Source organism: Triticum dicoccoides, chromosome 1A (assembly GCF_002162155.2).
Source record: "Triticum dicoccoides isolate Atlit2015 ecotype Zavitan chromosome 1A, WEW_v2.0, whole genome shotgun sequence".
Lineage (NCBI taxonomy): Eukaryota > Viridiplantae > Streptophyta > Magnoliopsida > Poales > Poaceae > Triticum > Triticum dicoccoides.
In genome coordinates, this window is record NC_041380.1 from 127,528,037 (window position 1) to 127,547,129 (window position 19,093).

At 44.0% G+C, this 19,093-nt stretch overlaps 2 protein-coding genes across 2 annotated transcripts in view; one reads left to right on the plus strand and one right to left on the minus strand.

The window, feature by feature from the left end:
- Nucleotides 1-2,470: 2,470 nt before the first annotated feature.
- Nucleotides 2,471-15,046, plus strand: LOC119366460 (serine/threonine-protein phosphatase 4 regulatory subunit 3-like). The gene is made up of 25 exons (XM_037632204.1): nt 2,471-2,696; nt 4,507-4,587; nt 5,488-5,587; nt 5,672-5,756; nt 5,846-5,895; nt 5,973-6,038; nt 6,529-6,590; nt 7,020-7,079; nt 7,854-7,953; nt 8,029-8,106; nt 8,247-8,314; nt 8,393-8,461; nt 8,575-8,652; nt 8,738-8,833; nt 9,459-9,529; nt 10,606-10,683; nt 10,771-10,876; nt 11,464-11,568; nt 11,902-12,059; nt 12,144-12,264; nt 13,061-13,192; nt 13,312-13,419; nt 13,549-13,655; nt 13,790-13,885; nt 14,079-15,046. Exons 1-25 carry the CDS (start codon nt 2,628-2,630, stop codon nt 14,449-14,451), a joined length of 2,517 nt encoding a protein of 838 aa, XP_037488101.1. The 5' UTR covers nt 2,471-2,627; the 3' UTR covers nt 14,452-15,046.
- A 463-nt stretch (nt 15,047-15,509) lies between these two features.
- LOC119366471 (pyrophosphate-energized vacuolar membrane proton pump-like) overlaps nt 15,510-19,093 on the minus strand; it is a 5,697-nt gene continuing 2,113 nt past the window's right edge. Inside the window, exons 2-5 of the mRNA XM_037632211.1 lie at nt 17,637-18,180; nt 17,161-17,540; nt 16,931-17,017; nt 15,510-16,823 (exon numbers count right to left, since the gene is read on the minus strand). Of these exons, the coding sequence (XP_037488108.1) occupies nt 15,815-16,823; nt 16,931-17,017; nt 17,161-17,540; nt 17,637-18,180 (2,020 nt within the window). The 3' untranslated portion in view covers nt 15,510-15,814. The remainder of the gene's footprint in view (nt 16,824-16,930; nt 17,018-17,160; nt 17,541-17,636; nt 18,181-19,093) is intronic.

Here is a 19,093-nt window from a genome sequence, read left to right on the forward strand (position 1 = left end):
TCGTGTGTTCGGTACTTGGATCGGTCGGATCGTGAAGACGTACGACTACATCAATCGCGTTTTCATAATGCTTCCGCTTACGGTCTACAAGGGTACGTGGACGACACTCTCCCCTCTCGTTGATATGCATCACCATGATCTTGCGTGTGCATAGGATTTTTTTTTGAAATTACTACGTTCCCCAACATCTATGAAGATCTTTATCGGTCCAACCGTTATGACAACATATGTAATTCCCTTTGTCCATCGGTATGTTACTTGCCTAAGATTCGATAGTCGATATCTTTATACCTAGTTCAATCTCGTTACTGGCAAGTTTCTTTACTCGTTCCGTAATACATCACCTCGTGACTAACTCATTAGTCATTTGCTTGCAAGCTTATGATGTGTATTACCGAGAGGGCCCAAAGATACCTCTCCGATACTCGGAGTGACAAATCCTAATGTCGATCTATGCCAACCCAACAAACACCTTCGGAGATAGCTGCATCTTTATGATCACTCAGTTATGTTGTGACGTTTGATAACACACAAGGTATTCCTCCGGTATCTGGGAGTTGCATAATCTCATAGTCTTAGGAATATGTATTTGACATGAAAAAAACAATAGCAATAAAATTGAACGATCATTATGCTAAGCTAACGGATGGGTCTTGTCCATCACATCATTCTCCTAATGATGTGATCCCTTTATCAAATGACAACTCATGTCCATGGTTAGGGAACCTTAACCATCTTTGATTAACCAGCTAGTCTAGTAGAGACTTACTAGGGACACGGTATTTGTTTATGTATTCACACATGTATTTAAGTTTTCGATCAATACAATTCTAGCATGAATAATAAACCTTTATCCTGATTTAGGAAATATAATAATAACCATTTTATTATTGCCTCTAGGGCATATTTCCATCATATATTCCGTGTTAAGTTACAACCCCTCCAACCAGACGTAGTCCTTGTGCAGAAGGACGGACTGGTCGAACAAACACCCTGTCGCCATCGAGCATCACTTGGTTACCCCTGCTACTCCTATTTACTTTCGATCATGTGATTTGTCTCGATGCATGTTTTAGTTTCCTTTCGGTAGTTTGTTTTAGCTCGCTGTACTTTGTTTTTCATTCGCTCCACTGTTGGGTTCCGAAGCTTTTGAGATTTCTGAAAGAAATTTTAAAACTCCCATTCACCCCCTCTGGTAGACATACTTCGTTCCTACATCCAACATTGTATGTTTACCTATAAGAGAGCAATGGAGGTTTGGTCAGATCTAGGGGTGAAGGACAGGGTAGAGGAAGCAGTACGACATGATCGCTCAATGTCTATAACTGCTGAAATCCCGTGTCAGATGAATGGAGTAATTGACAGACTGCCTGCTGCGGAACCTATGATGGTAGCCGCCTTGTTCCTATGGTGGCAACAACGTCAACATGTTAAAGTGAACCAATCCAGACCCCTAACAGAGCTGCAATCTCTATTAAGGTTTTCGCAACGAACTGTACCGGGCTTATACGGCTGGATAGCCGATGAGGATCCATGAGCATATGTTGAAGAAACCGACTAGTGATGTGGTTAAAATCAACGACAAGTCGTCGACGCGACGTTCTAAGCTGAAACTTTATCTGGTGCAACTGGTGCTATTGCTCGGGGTTGGAGAGGAAATTTTATTGCGGTTGCAACATGGTTTGTTCCTCATGTGGTCGGTATTGATTCTGCTAAGATGAGAGCAATTCAGAACAAACTATATCTAGTAGAGAGGGTCGGTTGCAACAAAATGATCATCGAGTCCGATACTAGCTTTGTGGTGGAAGGGGTGCAACAACCAGATACATATGTTGGCTCAGATGTTGCAATGGTGCTCGAGTGCAAACAATTAGCAATAGACTTCGTAATTGTTTCTTAGCGCCAGTTCTTTTGGGTGATTCTGAAGAATCGCCCCCTTCCCCAGCTTCTCTCAGAATCGTCACTTCACTTTTTTACGATTTTATTATGTTAAGATCTAATTAGATAGGATTGTGAAAAACATATTTATTGACGATTCTGAAAAAAGCTGATGAGGAGGGTGATTCTAGCAGAATCATCCAAAAGAACTGGCCCTTACACACAGTGCCCACGTGAAGCTAATGAAGTAGCTCATAGCCTAGCTAAGAACTCGTAGTGAAAAATCGTCTTTGTTTTGGGAATCTATAATTCCTGATTTTATTTCTCATTCACTTGTAAACAATATGTCCGAATAAATCTGTTGCTTTAGAAAAAAGTCTGTCTACTGTAAAAAAAAAGACCCGCGGCACCGCAAATAAATATCCTAGGCTCCTATTTCCCTCTTCCCACCCTGCATTTTTCCAGTCCGCGAGTAAAACGTAGTACAGTACTACTACACGAAGAGAGAGAGAAAGTTCGGGGGGCCAATAGGGAAAAGGCAAAGAGAACCCCGCGAAGCGAGAGACAAGAGCGAGAGGGAGAGGGAGGGAAAGAGAGAGATAGGGAGGTGAAGAGAGGCGAGGGGAGGGGAGGGAGCTCGCCAATGGCGGTTAGGGTTTCGCCTCCATCCTCCTCCCGCTGCTAGCCGCGTCGCGATTCGAGAAGCTGCCGTACCGTCCCCCCGTCGGAACGCGAGCGGGGTCTCCGCGATGGGGGAGAAGCCGGGCCAGGGCAGGAAGGAGGCGTGGCAGGGCGAGTCGCTGCGCACGCGCATGAAGGTGAGCTCCTCCCGCTTATTGCCCCTCATCGGAGTTCCTAGAAGCATCCAGCGGCGAGCTGGTGCGGTAGATCCACTCGCGGCAGTTTTTTTGGCGCGCCCGTGCCTTCGGTTTGCGGCTTGGGGCGCGGGCTGTCATCGGAGCTCCCGTTTGATCCCCATTTCGAGGTACCCGATGTTTCTAGAAGTCCGCGGGCTCTGGGATTGACGAGGTCGCTCCTCTGGAACTGAGAGGCGGTAATTCGATGTTCCGTTCATGTTGGGACAGTGTAGAGTGGGCATAGTTTTGGGGATTTTCAAGCGCACGGCTGGTTGGAGAAATCTAGGATGTCTTCGCTATGTTTTGTGCGATTTTCTGCAGCAGCAAGCCCTACAAGTGACGATCTCTTGCTAATTAGCACATACAATCGTTTTTCTTTTTAAGTCAGCACCTACAGATTATAATACTTCGATTCGATATAGCCATATAGGAGATTAGGAGTATCAGAGGTATTTCACGTGTCCAGTTCATTCACGTGAATGCAGTATGCCGCCTCGTGTATATCTAGAGGAACGGTGCAACATCAGTTTGCTGAATAGTTTTTACTCAAGACATTTTAGTTCCATTTGCCGAAAAAGGCTCACGCCACATTTTATGTATAAAGCAACTTTTTAGTTCCATTTCAAGCTTCAGCTAATTTGTTTACTATGCTGCAAACAAGGATTTACAGAAACCCCGTTTCTGCTGCGGAGTTGTTATTCACAAGGGAATTTTCCTGCTCAGCATCTTAGGTGCTGGTTAGCAGCAAGCATGTAACATGTTTGTTTAGTTGTTTTTGAGCTTCGTGCTTCAAGGATATGGCATGTACACCTGCTCGATCTTGTATGAACTATCAGGTTTTATCTAAATATATGTCAGTTAGTAACCTGATGTCTGCATTGGGATAGCTACTTGTAGAAGAAGGTCAAACTTCATGCCTTAAACGGGATTAGAGCATCAGAAGTGGGATATAGTGTATGGGTGCTACTCTACTGGTGTGCAATACAGCCATGGATCATAAATAGATCTGAGTAAGGAATTTAGACCACTATGCTCTCTGTTTGGTTCAATTAAAAATCACCATCACAGAAGTGTTGCTATCTCCTTATTGTAATGATTAGATTTCTGCTTATCCGGTTCTGTTTGGTAAGGAGGATAATCATAGGTCAAGATTCATAAGACTTATATTCCAGTAATTTGTAGATCACATTTATTTTCGGCAGAGGGAATCAGGGGGTTATAGTATTGCGTTATTGATATAGAGAATCGAGCATCGTCCTGTTGGCTAAAGGCGCGGGTCCGTGCCGACCCACTGTGTTCGAGGCTTAGTCTCCATGGGGTATGCTTGTGACCATGGTTATCTTCTTAATTGAAATGCCACGGGTGCTAGTGCCTTCTTGGTGCTGGTTGAGTTTCTTTATATACTGATATGTATTTTTCCAGACATTAGTTTGATTATTCAAATGTAGGTTGTTGAACGTTCCCAAGCATGAAATTTCAGAGTCATAGCAGAGCAGTAGTTTGTTTTGGAGTGGGTAAATTAGGATGCCACACAGTTCATCATTTTCTGCTGTGTGTGGTAAAGATTTTACAAGTAGCTTGGCGTGACTACTATGGTATCCTTCACCTCATTTACTAGGCCCGTTTTTTACTGGGTCACTCAAATGTGCAATATGCTTTGCCTGTAACTGTTAATCTACTTATTATCTTATCCCCCCTTATTTATGCATTTTGTGCTATGCTATATAAGCAATAGCCATTAAAACATTTGACACTTTAAAAATTGCTCCAGCGTGTCAAAGTGTACCGGTTGGAAGATAATGGGAAGTGGGATGACCAGGGAACGGGTCATGTAACCATTGACTATATAGAGGTATGGTTTGACAATATTTCTTAGTTATATATGGTTTCTCTGCTGATGCACCACATAATTTAAATTTTCTAGAAGCATGTGGTGATGTACATGTCGTTATTCACACTATTACTGGATTTTATTTCTATCTTGATAGTTTTGCTATGTTGTTGATGGCTTTATCATCCTTCTGTTTTTCTGTATTTTGTACAATTACATTGGAGTTGAACAGGCCAACATATTTGCAGTATGGGAGCTTAATATTACTACACATATTCATAGTGCCTCTGATGGCATTAGGGATGCAAGTGCGCCGAGCCAACCCATTGACTTATCCTGCGTTTGCTAGATATATATTTTTAAAGTATACTAGAGATGACGCCTGTGTGTTGCTGTGGAAATTGGTTCAATTATTTCAATGAGATTTGGTTGTATGAAACATTAGTTTTTGGATAACATTATGAGAATTTAAACTAAAATAATATAATTTATTGTATTTTATTATACTATATAGTTGTAGAATATTTACTGAATATGAGTATCATCCATGGTGTATGTTAACGTGTGTCTTTTCCCATGCATGGTGGTATGCCATGGTGAGTTGGCATAGTTGCACGTGAAGTGTTTTCTATGGTGGGTCTTTTCACATGCATGGTGACATAGTTGCATGTTGAGAGAATTAGAGTTAGTGGGGATCAACTATTTAGATATATAGGATATGCAAAGTGGACCACCATTTAAGTTAACACCAAAGTGGCCAATTGGGCCGACCCGCTTGCATCCCTACATGACAGTGAAGTTTGGTCTGTTTATCACTGAGAAAAAAGTAAGGCATGAAGCAGTGTTGGTGACAAGATTTTTCTTTTTAAGCGTTATTGTTTGTCATTCGAGATTTACTTTCTTAGCTTTTTTCTTACCTAGGGATCAAAAGATCTCGCTCTTGCTGTCGTGGATGAAGAGGATAATGACACTCTGCTGCTTCACAACATTACACCTGATGATATCTACAGGAAACAAGAAGGTGAACTGGCATGCTATCATTTTTTTTTTGATAGCCATTTCTTTCTTTCTCCTAACACAGTGGTTTGCCCATTTTATTTGGTAGAAACAATCATCTCATGGAGGGATCCTGAAAAGGCACTAGAATTAGCACTGAGCTTTCAAGAAGCCGAATCATGCTCATTCATATGGTGATTCAACAATAAATGGTGTTATTTCTGTGTCCCTTCCCTTCAGTGGCTTAATCATGTCTAATTTGCATTCTGATGGCTTTATGCAGGGAGAATATGTGTACCATACAGCTTGAACTACAATCTAAAATCCTTGGCTGTGAGTTTGTTAAATCAGTTGGTTTTTTGTCTGGTTATTCTCATTCGTCCTTCTAATTATTTTGCCATATCTTGCAGCTCATGAAGTTCGTCCACAACGAACAGTGAAATCTCTAGAAGCTCCAAGAGATTCGCTTTCGTGTGGTAGGTAACTACTTATTCTCTCGTGTGCAACATGTGCTCTATAATGTACTCCCTCCATCCCATATTAATTGTCGCTCAAACGGATGTATCTAGCACTGAAATATGTCTAGATACATCCGTTTGAGCGACAATTAATATGGGACGGAGGGAGTATTTGATAACTTAGTATCAAAGTAATCTTTACAATTAACTCTTGATTGTTATGTTGCAATATGTGCACATGATCTCTTTAGTATTGCTAATGTTCAGTACAGAGTTATTGGAACTGATTTACCATTTCAATTCAACAACCCCAAGAACTCTGCTTAATTCTTGAGTGGATTATTTGGTGGCCTGATCACATTATATTCAATTTCACAAGCTCTGTATGAAACATTACATTCTTATGTTTATTTATTCAATTGAGAAGTCATGCTAAGGATCCTTTTTTTTATTTGTGATGATCACTTAGAAAGTTTAGAATATTAATCAGTTATTGCTTTACCTGCAGGTAAATCCTTAGCATTTGAACTTCCTCCTCTTGAATTGTCCAGTCTCTCTGTTATTTTAAAGGTGTGAGCAACCTTCAGTGTTCTTTTCATGTAAACCTTTTAACACTTAGTGTTTTTATGATGCTTTATTTAATGACATCTTTTCGGTTGCCAAGTAGAAGCATCATATACTTTGCTATCAGATATTAGGAGCTCAAAAGTATTGTGAAGTCATTTAGGACATGGGGGAGTCTTCATGTATTTGTAGGATTCAACTTGGTCAATGTGCGTGTAGTAAACATACAGAATGAATCATACAATGTTTTATTCTCAAAAAATTATACAGCCAGCCCACCAGGGTTCGACCATCCCTGACTGAAAGTCTGGTGTCTTATTCTTCTATATTAATTGTAGCAAGGGGCTTCTCGCCCCTTAGGCCCTTCGTTTTTCTTGAAAAATTATACAATATTTTACATACTGAATATTGAAATATTGTTCACCAAATGTACAGACTATACTGCTATGTGATGTGACGCAGCAGACACGTCTCGCAGATTTAATATTGAAAGATGTAAGTCATTGACTTGTTTATTTGTGGTTATGATGCTGTATGTAGCACGTTTCTCTCCCTGCAGTTAGGTGCATACATGTAGATTTGACGCAAATATTAAGTCAAATGCAGCGCAACGAGATTTATCCTGTGGAGCCAACACATGATCAAGTGTTTTTTTTTAAATGTTAAACACATAATAAAAAATGTAATTTGTTTAACTCACATATTGTTCTTATACGGCTGATTCACAAGATATCAAAGGAAAAATGAATTATGAATCATGCAATTAGCTGATGAGATTTAAGACTAATAAGTTTTTCAAGTATTCATCCTCCAAATGTTTGTCAGCTTTCACAAAATCTTCCAAAAGCCAGAAAGTTCCTCTTACATATTTTTACTTCGCACCTGATTTTCAAATGGGCACATACCTTAATATGTGCTTCCTTTCTCTTTTAATATATTTTAACTTTGAACCTGATTTTCAAATGGGCACATGCCTTAATATACACAGCTTTAAGTCTTGGATTTCATATCTTCATAGAATCAATTTATATGTGTAAATTTCATCGCAAAATCCTCTCATACTTGCACAATGTAGGTGCAATCAGCCCCCATATGTATAGTAGAAACTAGACAAATGAATGCTTTTATTTTGGTATGAGGAACGAATGTAGCTAACTAGACTGTCAACAAATTGCATCTGCACACAAGGTTTTCTGAATTTTGATTTATTTATGTATGTATACCGTGATGTTTTGAACTTATCTGTTTCACTAATACAACATGTTACAGCGTGATTTTTTCCCCAAGATAGTGGACCTTTTCAGAACATGCAAGGGTTTAGGGGACATGGATGGTCTCCACAAGATCTTCAGATTAGTCAAGGCAATCAGTAAGTACATAGTACTTAGTAAGCTTCAGCAAAGATTATTTCAGCTTGCTACTTACATTTTTTCTGATTGTGCAGTATTATTGAACAGTGCTGCTATATTTGACAAGATTTTCTCCGATGATTTTATTCTTGACATAATTGGTGTCCTTGAATGTAAACACTATACCCTGTACCTCTCAGTTGTGCTTTACATCAGTAAATTATAAACTCTGCTGTGTTCTACACAATGACATACCTGTAGAGCTACATGCACTGTTCTTTACTTATTTATTAACGAGTCCTGATCTATACAGACGATCCAGAGGATCGTAATGTGCAAAATCATAGTGCTTTCCTGAAGGAGCATGCAGTTTTCAAGGAGGTAAATCGAGTGTCATCTTTTATGCATCTTAAACTGTTTGAGTTGTAATGATTTTAGGTGACGCTTTCTCTCTCATAGGCCATACCCATTAGAAATGCTTCTGTGGTTTCAAAGATTCATCAAACATACAGAATATGCTATATAAAGGTCAGTGCTCTGCTGCACCACCCTGCCCCCGCCATCTAGAGTTTTCGTTTATTTGATCTCTGTTGCCAACTTTTGTGCTAATTATTTCAAACCGGAGTGCCTGTCATCTACAGGATGTTATATTACCGAAAGGACTGGATGAAGCTACTCTGGCAAGCCTTAACGCAATTATTAATGCGAACAATGCTTTTGTTAGTGTTTCAACTATACCAAGTTTTCACGTGCTTTAAACAAAAATTTCCTTCTGTAATTTTGGACTCTATGATTCTCCTGTAGGTTGTTTGTCTACTGAAGGATGACACTTCTTTTATGCAAAGACTGTTTGCTACTATGAGGTCTTCAAATATTTCCGCTGAATCAAAAAGAGAACTGGTGAAACTAGCATTTCATTTCGTTGTTTATTTCTTTAGATACACCCTTCTGTATAGAACCTGCAAGAATGTATGATTATAGTAGTCATGATGGCTATATTATATTATGATCTGTTCTGTTAACCTTGTTTGAACTATTCAGTTGCAATTGTTGAACTGCCAGAAAAGAAGAAAGGCTAATGAATGTTCATTCCTTTCATGGATCACAGTAGTTCCATGATGTGTTGTAGGCAGTTGGCACTTAGAGGAAATGAAACAAACCATGAACCCAAGGATGTGTTTGATGATGCTAGCGTCTAGATGAAGTAGTTTATTTGTTCATCATGTACTGTTGCGTGACTATCGTAAATTAGATTGGAAAATATATTTGAGCTCTGCTGAGCATTGGCTTCCATCATTTGGGAGTTGATATGAGTGTGGACTATGAATCTTTGCACTAAGTTGCTCCAAAAGTATCTTTGTACTACGTACCTTATTACCTTTCTAGTCAATCTGCTAGTTCTTTATGTTGAAATTATATATCATTGTGTGTGTTGGGGGGAGTGTGGCGTGCCAGTGTACGCTCAATTCAGCAATGGTTCTCCTTTTGTATGCCATTTACATGGATAACATTTTGTTCTTTGCAGGTCTTGTTTCTGCGTGAGTTTTGTACTGTCAGCTCAAGTCTGCAGCCTGCTCAACGAATGCAACTATCTAGGTTGGTATATGAATGATGTATTTTCTCTTGCGCACTTCAGAATTTCTTTCTTTGTTTTGTTGGAATTATCGCAGTTATCACGATATTACCTGGGGGCCTGCCACACTGTATTCATGGTCATTTCGATCAGGTTTTGTTCATCATTGACAACAAAAACAACAACAACAACACCAACGCCTTTCAGTCCCAAACAAGTTGGGGTAGACTAGAGTTAAAATCCGTAAGATACCGAAACCAGGTCATGGTTCTGGCACATGGATAGCTAATTTCCACACACCCCTGTCCATGGCTAAATCTTTGTTGATATTCCAGTCCTCCAGATCTCCCTTTACGGACTCCTCCCATGTCAAGTTTTGGTCTACCCCGCCTCTCTTGACATTATCTAGGTTTTTGTTCATGGTCGTGGCAAAATTTTCTTTGTTAGTTGGTGGGTATTCGTGGCAGCATTTTATGGATGTAATAAGCAAATAGTTGGATCAGCTTTTCCATTTTCCTTTCTCTCCCTCTAGATCGGCTCACACTTGTTATAATAACTTCTCTGTCAAGCCCATTCTTAGATAGATAAACATAACTAATACTAGTAGTAGGTTTCTGTTCCACATTCGTCGCCAAGTCTCGTGGTAAATGTATATTACAATCTTAGCTTTTGTTGGTTATAGGGTGATGCTGTCCATTTGTCAGTTATTCCTGTGTGTATGACTGCAGCCCTTTCAGTTACATGATGACTTATGACAAGCCAACGCTTCTACGGGTTGTGTTTACTCTCTGCTTTTTTTTTGCAGGAGTGTTTACTCTCTGCTAGCGATACGCTTTATGCCAAAATTATTATTGTACATATTGTTTTTGATAGTATACTGTATGGATGTGCTAAAGGATATAGTGCATATGTACGTAAAGGGAACACTATTGACCTCTCGTTTGTGTTTTGATCATTATCTTGCCTTTTTGATGCAATGCAGACATGCCTCTCGAGCAGTTTAGTCAATTTTAACTAAACATCATTCAAGTACAATTTCTTGTAAGCTGTATCATTAGAGACTGTTGTAGTAGTTTACTAATCGTGTTTCTCTATTCAGGGATCTAGCAAGTCGAGGTGTCTTTGATATAATTTCTGATGTGCTGCGGAGTCAGGAAAAAGTGCTTGTCTCAGCTGGGTAACTTCTGGCGCAGTGAATGAATTCTTCTTTGGTTGTTTCTGTATCTTATCCTTTTAAGTCTCACCATTTTTTGGGCAAATGCAGGACAGACATCCTACATTATCTTACTCAAGATCCTAACTTACTGAGATCATATATTGCAAACCACGAGGAAAGTTCTAGAGAAGGCATTTCTCTTCTTGGGCTTCTGGTAAGTGAATTTTGGTCTCCGTACAGATTTGTTGCAGTACTTTTGGTCCAAGCAGTGAATTACATTCCTGTAAAGCCATCGTGTTCTTGGGTCTGTTCAAGCTTGTCTCGAGGGAGAGCCAATTGTGCTCTCTTACCTTGGCAAGGTTTTCCGTGCCCCAACTGCTCTCTCTCTCTCTCTCTCTCTCTCTCTCTCTCTCCTGGCAAAGCTAATGTCATTGTGCTGCTACAAAACAACAGGTCTGGCCAGCTAAGGCTAGAAATAGTGTAATCTAGCTTTGGATCCAAATGCACCCTAAATCATGGCACCTTCTTGTATTGTGGGTATGTCCTGTCCATTTGTTGTGAACTGCGAGTATCTTACATTTTAGTGGAGCATCTGGACATTGAATTGTGTATTTGCTTGGCATATCTTCTTTTCTTCTTCTTCGAATCCATGCAAACTGTTTGCCTTTTCCTGTTCATTGTGTTATTTTTATCAGGTGATTGTTTTTTTGTCTGATGCTTTTCAGAATATCCTTTTAGCAAAACTCAAATTGCCTTCTCTAGCATAATTGTGGATACTGCTAACAGTTAATCAAATTTCAGATTGAAGGCATTGCAACTGACTTCGGTGGCGAAATGCTCTGCCAGTTTCTGGAAATTCTGAAGGTGCTGCTGGATGGATGTACTGCGGATACGGTTACACAATGTGTAAGATGCTTTAGCTTATATCATGTACTTTTGTCATTCTCTAAATGTATAATCTCCTGATTTTAGGAATGATTTGTATTAAGGACATTATGTAATGCACATCCTTGGTATGATGAATCTCTTCGAGAAATAGTGTTTTTCTCATGTTTCTGCCCCTCTGCTCTCCAATGCTTTTGATCTTCATTTTGGTTTATGAGTAGATGCACGTAGCTAATATGTTTGTTTTATAGAAGCCAATATGAGCTTTGTGGTCATTACAAAATATTACATTTTTTCAAATGCTTGTGTTTAACTAGATTGTGGTATGAAATTTTTGTCTCTGTCCTGTTGCAGAGAGACTTCATCGAGCTATTTTATGAGAAGTGTTTTGATAAGTTGATCAATATAATAGAATCGTCAAGAGTTGAAGAATATTCTGCGAAGCTTGAAATATTGTATAACATTTGTGAGCTCTTATGCTTTTGTGCACGTCATCACCCCTACAAGATCAAGTAATGCTCGGTCGCACCGGTCCACCCCCCCAGCTGTTCATTTTTTTTGGCGTCTTTGTTAACACGCGGCTCTCAATCTTGCAGGATCACCTTTTTTGGAAGCAATTCAATGGAGAAGATCCTTACTCTAACCCGTCGAAGAGAGAGGTCTTTGGTTGTGGCAGCTGTCCGAATCATGCGTACTATTATTGGTGCTTGCAGAAATGTAAGAAATTTACTTTGTCCCATAAATAAATTAAGCATTGCATCATTGAGGGCTCTTTACATCCAGGAAAAGCACTATATAATTGAAATTTTGGTTCTTCTGCGCACTACTAAGTCTATTGGTCCTTCTTGACTACATTATGACTGCCAACTTAAAACTAGATACAGTCTAGCAAGCATTCCATGTTGACCACTGGATAATGGATCAGATTCACCGGGATGTAATTATTGCAGCACAACTGACAACTTCTTAATTAACCCACTCACATGCTGAACATATTTATGATTGTTCCCACGTCCTCAAGAGTTGAGTATCATGACCACCCAAATCCAACCTATCTTTCATCCAATGATCCACATGCGAGTTTATCATACACCTATGCTTGTTTGCTTATATGCATCACATGCACCCCATATCTTATTACTGCAAAAAAGAGTCGTTTGTAGCTTAAAATATTTAACAGCGGTGGCGACTTTTACTAGTGAAGGCAAATCTCTCTTGATTTGTATAGTTGAATCCGCCCTTTATGCACAAGTGTACCAGCTGGTGCAGCACAGCATGGTATAAAGCCGAATAAAAGGACTGATGATTCCAAGATGAGGATTTAGCTTCCTTCGTCGGAGGCAATAGTAAACATGTCTGTCAATCATGTTGCTTGCTTCTTTTAGCAAAACTGTGTGGTACACCTTATATCGCTGATCGTTAGAGAATAGGCCTACCAGCCAGCAAGCATATCCTAACTGCAATGTTCTTGTCATATCTTAATTTGAGATGTTTTTTTTGCTGTGTTCTCTAGGACGAGCTTCTAATTAGCCATGTCATTGAATTCAACACGTTGAAACCAATTATTGAAGTATTTGTTGAAAATGGGAATAGATACAACATGCTACACTCCATGGTCCTCGAACTGTTGGACTTCATAAGAAAGGTACATCCTTATCCATTGACATGTACATGTTATCGAGTATGGGAAAAAATATTTGTCTCTCCAAAAAAGGAAAACCATTATCTACTGGGCTTTGCCATCTGATGCATTTTTGTGAACAGGAAAATCTAAAATCCCTCGTCGTATATGTTGTTGAGTCTTTTTGGGATCAACTTTTGATGTTTGAACAACTGACAAGCATTCAGGCCTTCAAACTCAAGTATCAAGAGGTGGAGAGTTGAGACTTTGTCTGTTCTCGCATTCTGCCATTACTGTCAATTTTGTCACTCTAGCAAGTTAGGCATTAGTATACCATGTACTATTGACATGAACAATGATGGTATTTTGTTTCCTGCTAGTACGTGGATATTGCTGAGGAAACGCAAACTACCAGTGTGGATCATACGAGAAAGGCAGATGAAAGAGGTCTTGATAAGGAAGAGGAAGATTATTTCAGTAAAGACAGGTCTTAAGTTTATTTCCTCATTTGCTGCTTATTTTATGTTGCTGGGTTGATTGGATTCCAGATGTTCCATTTTTTGTAACTCTTGATGTTGCATTGTTTACTGAACCCACGTGAAATTTCTGTTTTACCTTTAGCAATGAAGAAGATTCTGCTGCACAGACCAGACATGCACATCAACAATGCCTGGTTAAGCCAGCTAATGGAAGTGAAATCCATCACATCCCTGCAAGGTATCTCATCTTCGACAACTGGGGATATTACCAGCTGTACTGTGTTTAAGATTAATGTGCTGTCTTTTACTGGTTCCCGTTGATGATAACTCGGCAATTTTTCTGGGTCCTATTTTCTGTACTAATCATGTAATTTCTGTACTCTTAAACATACTTCGTTTCTTGTGTTTCATTCATCTCTTGGCATTTTCAGGCCTAAATCTGGTGGTCTTGTGGATAATGACTCCGACAAAGATTATAAGCCATCTCCCAAGCGACCCGTAAAAGCCGATGAAGCCTTAAATATACCCATGGCGAGCCCAAGCTCATTGGACAGCAAAGATGCAGATGGGAATATTCTAAAGAAGCCCAAGCTAGAAGATAATCAGTCACCACTCTCACCTGCTTCAAGCATAAAAAATTCTGACGGCAACGATGATGTAGGGAAGGCAAGCCCAGGCTCTCCAGATCAACAACAACATGCCCCGGAAAGCCTGGATTCTGGCCATCAAACTGGAGACGACTGTATGAAAGATGCTGAGGATACAACAAAAACAACCGACTCTGAGCCTTCTACAGCAGGATGAGTCATTTTTCTCCATCAATTGGCCTCAACCCGGTCTTTCCTTGCAGCTACAAGGATAAGGAATCACGTTTGGCTCCAAAGAAGGCTAGATCCATAATATGCTAAACTTCAAGCCCGCAAGCTTGACTGGAAGTGAGACAGCTTTGGGCACAGCCATATATATATCTTGGATGTGATATCGACTGAACGTGTAAAATTGATCTTCAGGAATAGATCCTGAAGCTGAGAATGAGCGCAGCTTTCGTCACGGCAACATAGGAATTTTTGGTTGCATTAGTCTAGTATGGACAATATGACATTAAGCAGGGGCGTGGAATGTGCCCTTTGCTAGAAGCTTCCACCCATGTGGAATGAAAGGCAGATGAGCTGTTATCTTGTAAAACTGCCGGTAGATATTAGAATGGTTCACAATAGCTTGCTCTACTTTGCAAGTCCAAATTGATGGTAGTCTAGCAATCTAGTTTCTGGTAGTACGGTGTCTATGTAACACGGGCTATGCGCTGTGCATACGCTGTTTCCTGGTTTGCCACTCCGGTGCGGCAGTCTCATGATTTGGGGATTTCAATTGAATTAATCCTAGGCCATTTCTCTGAGCACATCATTACCTGTTTTTTTCCCCTGCGTTTGCTAAACGTGAGGTACCTGATTTTTGAGTGTCGGTCGATTTCGGCTTTGCGCGAGACCTAAGACGGGGACTCTGAGGAGTGCCGGCAACGGCGAGACTGTGACTCTGAAACTTGACGGGTGTGAGGGTTGTGAGTTGATGCAGGTGGTGGTGGTGGCCTGGTGGGGGGTCTTTAGGTGGATGGTTGTGGCAGGCGGCAAGCAATGGCGGTAGGGGGAGGTTCAGAGGATGACGAGGCGGAGGCAGGCGGTTGGGCCGGGGTAGATGGGCGGCTGCGTAGCCAATTTGGTGGGAGTATCATTTAGCTAACACTGTAATCTGTGTAGCCAATTTGGTGGGAAAATAAGAAAAAAGTTGGTTAGCTAAATGATACTCCCTCCGTTCCATAATGTTCTTATATTATGGGACGGAGGAAGTAAATCAGAGAGATTAAACAAGCAAGATTAAGATAATCCACCGGCGCCAAACACAGCCTCACGGTGATGGCACTCTGCTGAAGGCCCGGAGACGAGCATCCATGCTGCATTTAGAAGTCATGCCTTAAGAGTGACTATTTGCTACACCACGAGCTTATTTCTAAGGCGGGTTTGCACTCGAATAAAGTCCGAAACTAAAGTAACCATTAACCATTCATCACCTCATACAATTCTCCCAGTCTAGAGGTTATTATTGGCAACGAAAGCCTTCTGATTGGCCATCCAGGTCCAGGCAGCAAGCCGAGCGAACTCGGAATTCAAACTCAGAGGTGCTTGAAGATGAGGCCGCCGTGCGCGGCGAAGAATGGCGCGAAGACGAGCGCCTCGACGGCCATGAGCTTGATGAGGATGTTGAGCGACGGGCCGGAGGTGTCCTTGAGCGGGTCGCCGATGGTGTCGCCGATGACCGCCGCCTTGTGCGCGTCCGACCCCTTGGGCCCCAGCGCCCGCGCCTCCGCCGACGCGCCGGCCTCGATGTACTTCTTGGCGTTGTCCCAGGCGCCGCCGCTGTTGGACGCTGAGATCGCCACCTGGACTCCCGACACCAGCGCGCCGGCGAGGAGCCCGGCCAGCGTCTCGGTGCCGAACAGCGTGCCGGCGACCAGCGGGCTGAGCATGACGAGCGCGCCGGGCGCCAGCATCTTCTTGAGCGACGCGTCGGTGGAGATCTTGACACAGGTGGCGTAGTCCGGCTTGGCCGTGCCCTCCATCAGCCCCGGGATGCTGTCGAACTGCCGCCGCACCTCCTCCACCATCGCCAGCGCCGCGCTCCCCACGCTCCGCATGGTCATCGCCGAGAACCAGTAGGGCAGCATGGCCCCCACCAGCAGCCCCGCGAACACCCGAGGGCTCAGCACGTCCACCGCCGCGACCCCGGCGCGGCTCACGTAGGCGCCGAACAGCGCCAGCGACACCAGCGCCGCCGACCCGATCGCGAACCCTTTGCCGATGGCGGCGGTGGTGTTGCCGGCGGCGTCGAGTGCGTCCGTGCGCTCGCGGACCACGTGCGGCATGCCGGACATCTCGGCGATGCCGCCGGCGTTGTCGCTGATGGGGCCGTAGGCGTCGATGCTGAGCCCCGTGGCGATGGTGCTGAGCATGCCCAGCGCCGCCAGCGCGATGCCGTACATGGCGGCGAGGCGGAAGCTGGCGTAGATGGCTGTCGCGATGGCGAAGATGGGCACGATCACCGACTTGTATCCCACCGCTAGCCCGAAGATCACGTTCGTCGCCGCTCCCGTCCGGCATGAGTTCGCCACCGCCTGCACCGGCCTACATATACATGCGTCGAACAATTTAAGCAGAGATTAAGTAATCAGCATCTATCCCGTCTTAGCTCAAGTTCGTGCAATTTTTGTAAGTTGTATAATTTCTATTACCTGTAAGCGTTGCTTGTGAAGTACTCTGTGACATAGCCGATGACAAGACCTGCCCACAAACCGGCGGACACACAGATGAACAGGTACCTGCATTCGCAAAGTCATACAAAACCAAATGTCAAATCCATCGATAATTGTTCATGAATATAAAAGTGTATCAATTTGCATTTTGTACTAAATTGAGGATCTCAAGGAAAATGGCGTAGTACGACGAGATCGAGTTGGCGTACCAGTTCTTGACGAGCTTGCGCCTGCCGAAGTCGAAGAGGGTGAAGCTGTGGGGCAGGACGAGGAAGCTGACGATGGCGATGCCGACGGTCATGAGCACGGTGGAGATGAGGATCTGCCGCTTGAGCGCCGGCCCGATCTCCTCGACGGTCTTCACCTCGGCGAGGTCGGTGGCGACGACCGTGGTGGCCAAGCACACCACGATGCCCATGGCGCTGATGAGCAGCGGGTACATCATCGCCGCGAAGTTGTGCTCCGTCCCGAACGACGAGATGGACGCCACGAACAGCGCCGCGCACGACGACTCCGCGTACGACCCGAACAGGTCCGACCCCATCCCGGCGATGTCGCCGACGTTGTCCCCCACGTTGTCAGCGATCACCTGCACGCGCACAGCATCGATCGTCTCAGGGTCAGGGACATGCATGGAAAACATGGAGTATTTTTTTCAACTTTGGTAGTAATTCTCAGTACGTACCGCGGGGTTGCGAGGGTCATCCTCGGGGATGTTGCGCTCCACCTTGCCGACGAGGTCGGCGCCGACGTCGGCGGCCTTGGTGTAGATGCCGCCGCCGACGCGGCCAAAGAGGGCCATGGACGAGCCGCCGAGGCCGTAGCCGGTGATGGACTCGTACAGCCCGCCCCAGTCGTCGCCGTAGTAGACGCCGAAGAGGTTGATGGCGACGTAGAGGACGAACAGCGCGCTGGACGCGAGGAGGAAGCCCATGGCGGCGCCAGACCGGAACGCCACGACGAAGGCGCGCCCCACGCCGCGGCGAGCCTCGAGCGCCGTGCGCGCGTTCGCGAACGTCGCCACGCGCATCCCGAGGTACCCGGACATGACGGAGGTGAGCGCGCCCAGGAGGAACGCGATCATGCTGAAGGCCGCGTTCGCTAGCGCCGGCCGGCACAGCCGCGCCGGGTCGTACGTGCATGGCTCTGGCCGCGTGCTGAAACGCTGCGCCGACCCCAAGAACATGAAGATCACCACCGCGAACCCAGCCATGAACACGGCGAGGTACCTGAATTCATCAATAGGATAAATTTTTTGACTATCTGTCAAAATATTCGCCTGACACACGAGTTCAAGCCAGACTCAATACAATTCATATTTTAATGAATTTCTTCAAACTTCGGTAGGAATCCACCCATTTCAAGTGAAAATCTAGTTCATCACCAGGTAATATTTTTTGGGCATGCTTAGATGCTGGCCAATTCAATACCCATCATACCATTTTTTCAACAAATGTTTTTGCTTGTTTGGATGTTTGGAGTATTTAACAAAAAACTACCACATTTCGCGGAACCGTGCCTACAAACTACCACTTTACAAATTTGTGCCAAAAACTACCACTTTTTGACTAATCTTTGACTAAAAACTACCATCTCAGAAAAATGCCCGATTGGCCTCTTCTAAACGCTTTTCTGACAGGATGGGCCCACATATCAGCATGAATCTTCTTCCTCCTCCTCCTCCTCTCTCTCTCTGGCATTTCCTCAAACACCTCGTATGTACTCCACGCTCTTCTCCGGCGGGGCAGAGCGGCGCCCCGGCGAAGCACCTCTCCGGCGCTGGTCTCCCCGTCGATGGCGTACACGAGGTGCAAAGGCGGGGGCTCGGTCGACAGGGCCGAGCGGGGCGGGGCGAGGCCTTGGCACGATGGCGGCCGCCATGGCCGAGGCGAGCAGGCGGCTCGGCTAGGAGGGAGGGCGGCGCAGGTGGCGGGGCACGCCGGCCGGCGGGGAAGAGCGGCGGGTGGCGCGGGCTGGGCGGAGCGATGTGTGGCGCAAGCGGCGGACGGAGCACGCGCTCGCGGCCGACGGCGCACACGCTCGCGGCGGGCGAGGCCTTGGCACGATGGCGGCCGCCATGGCCGAGGCGAGCAGGCGGCTCACCTAGGAGGGAGGGCGGCGCAGGTGGCGGGGCAGAGCGGC

What these genes read in the sequence shown, in the direction of transcription:
- LOC119366460 (XM_037632204.1), top strand. Translation starts at nt 2,628, where the DNA reads ATGGGGGAGAAGCCGGGCCAGGGCAGGAAGGAGGCGTGGCAGGGCGAG. An exon ending in CATCACCCCTACAAGATCAA is followed by an intron (nt 12,060 to 12,143) that starts GTAATGCTCGGT and finishes TCAATCTTGCAG; the next exon opens with GATCACCTTTTTTGGAAGCA. An exon ending in TGTTGGACTTCATAAGAAAG is followed by an intron (nt 13,193 to 13,311) that starts GTACATCCTTAT and finishes TTTTGTGAACAG; the next exon opens with GAAAATCTAAAATCCCTCGT.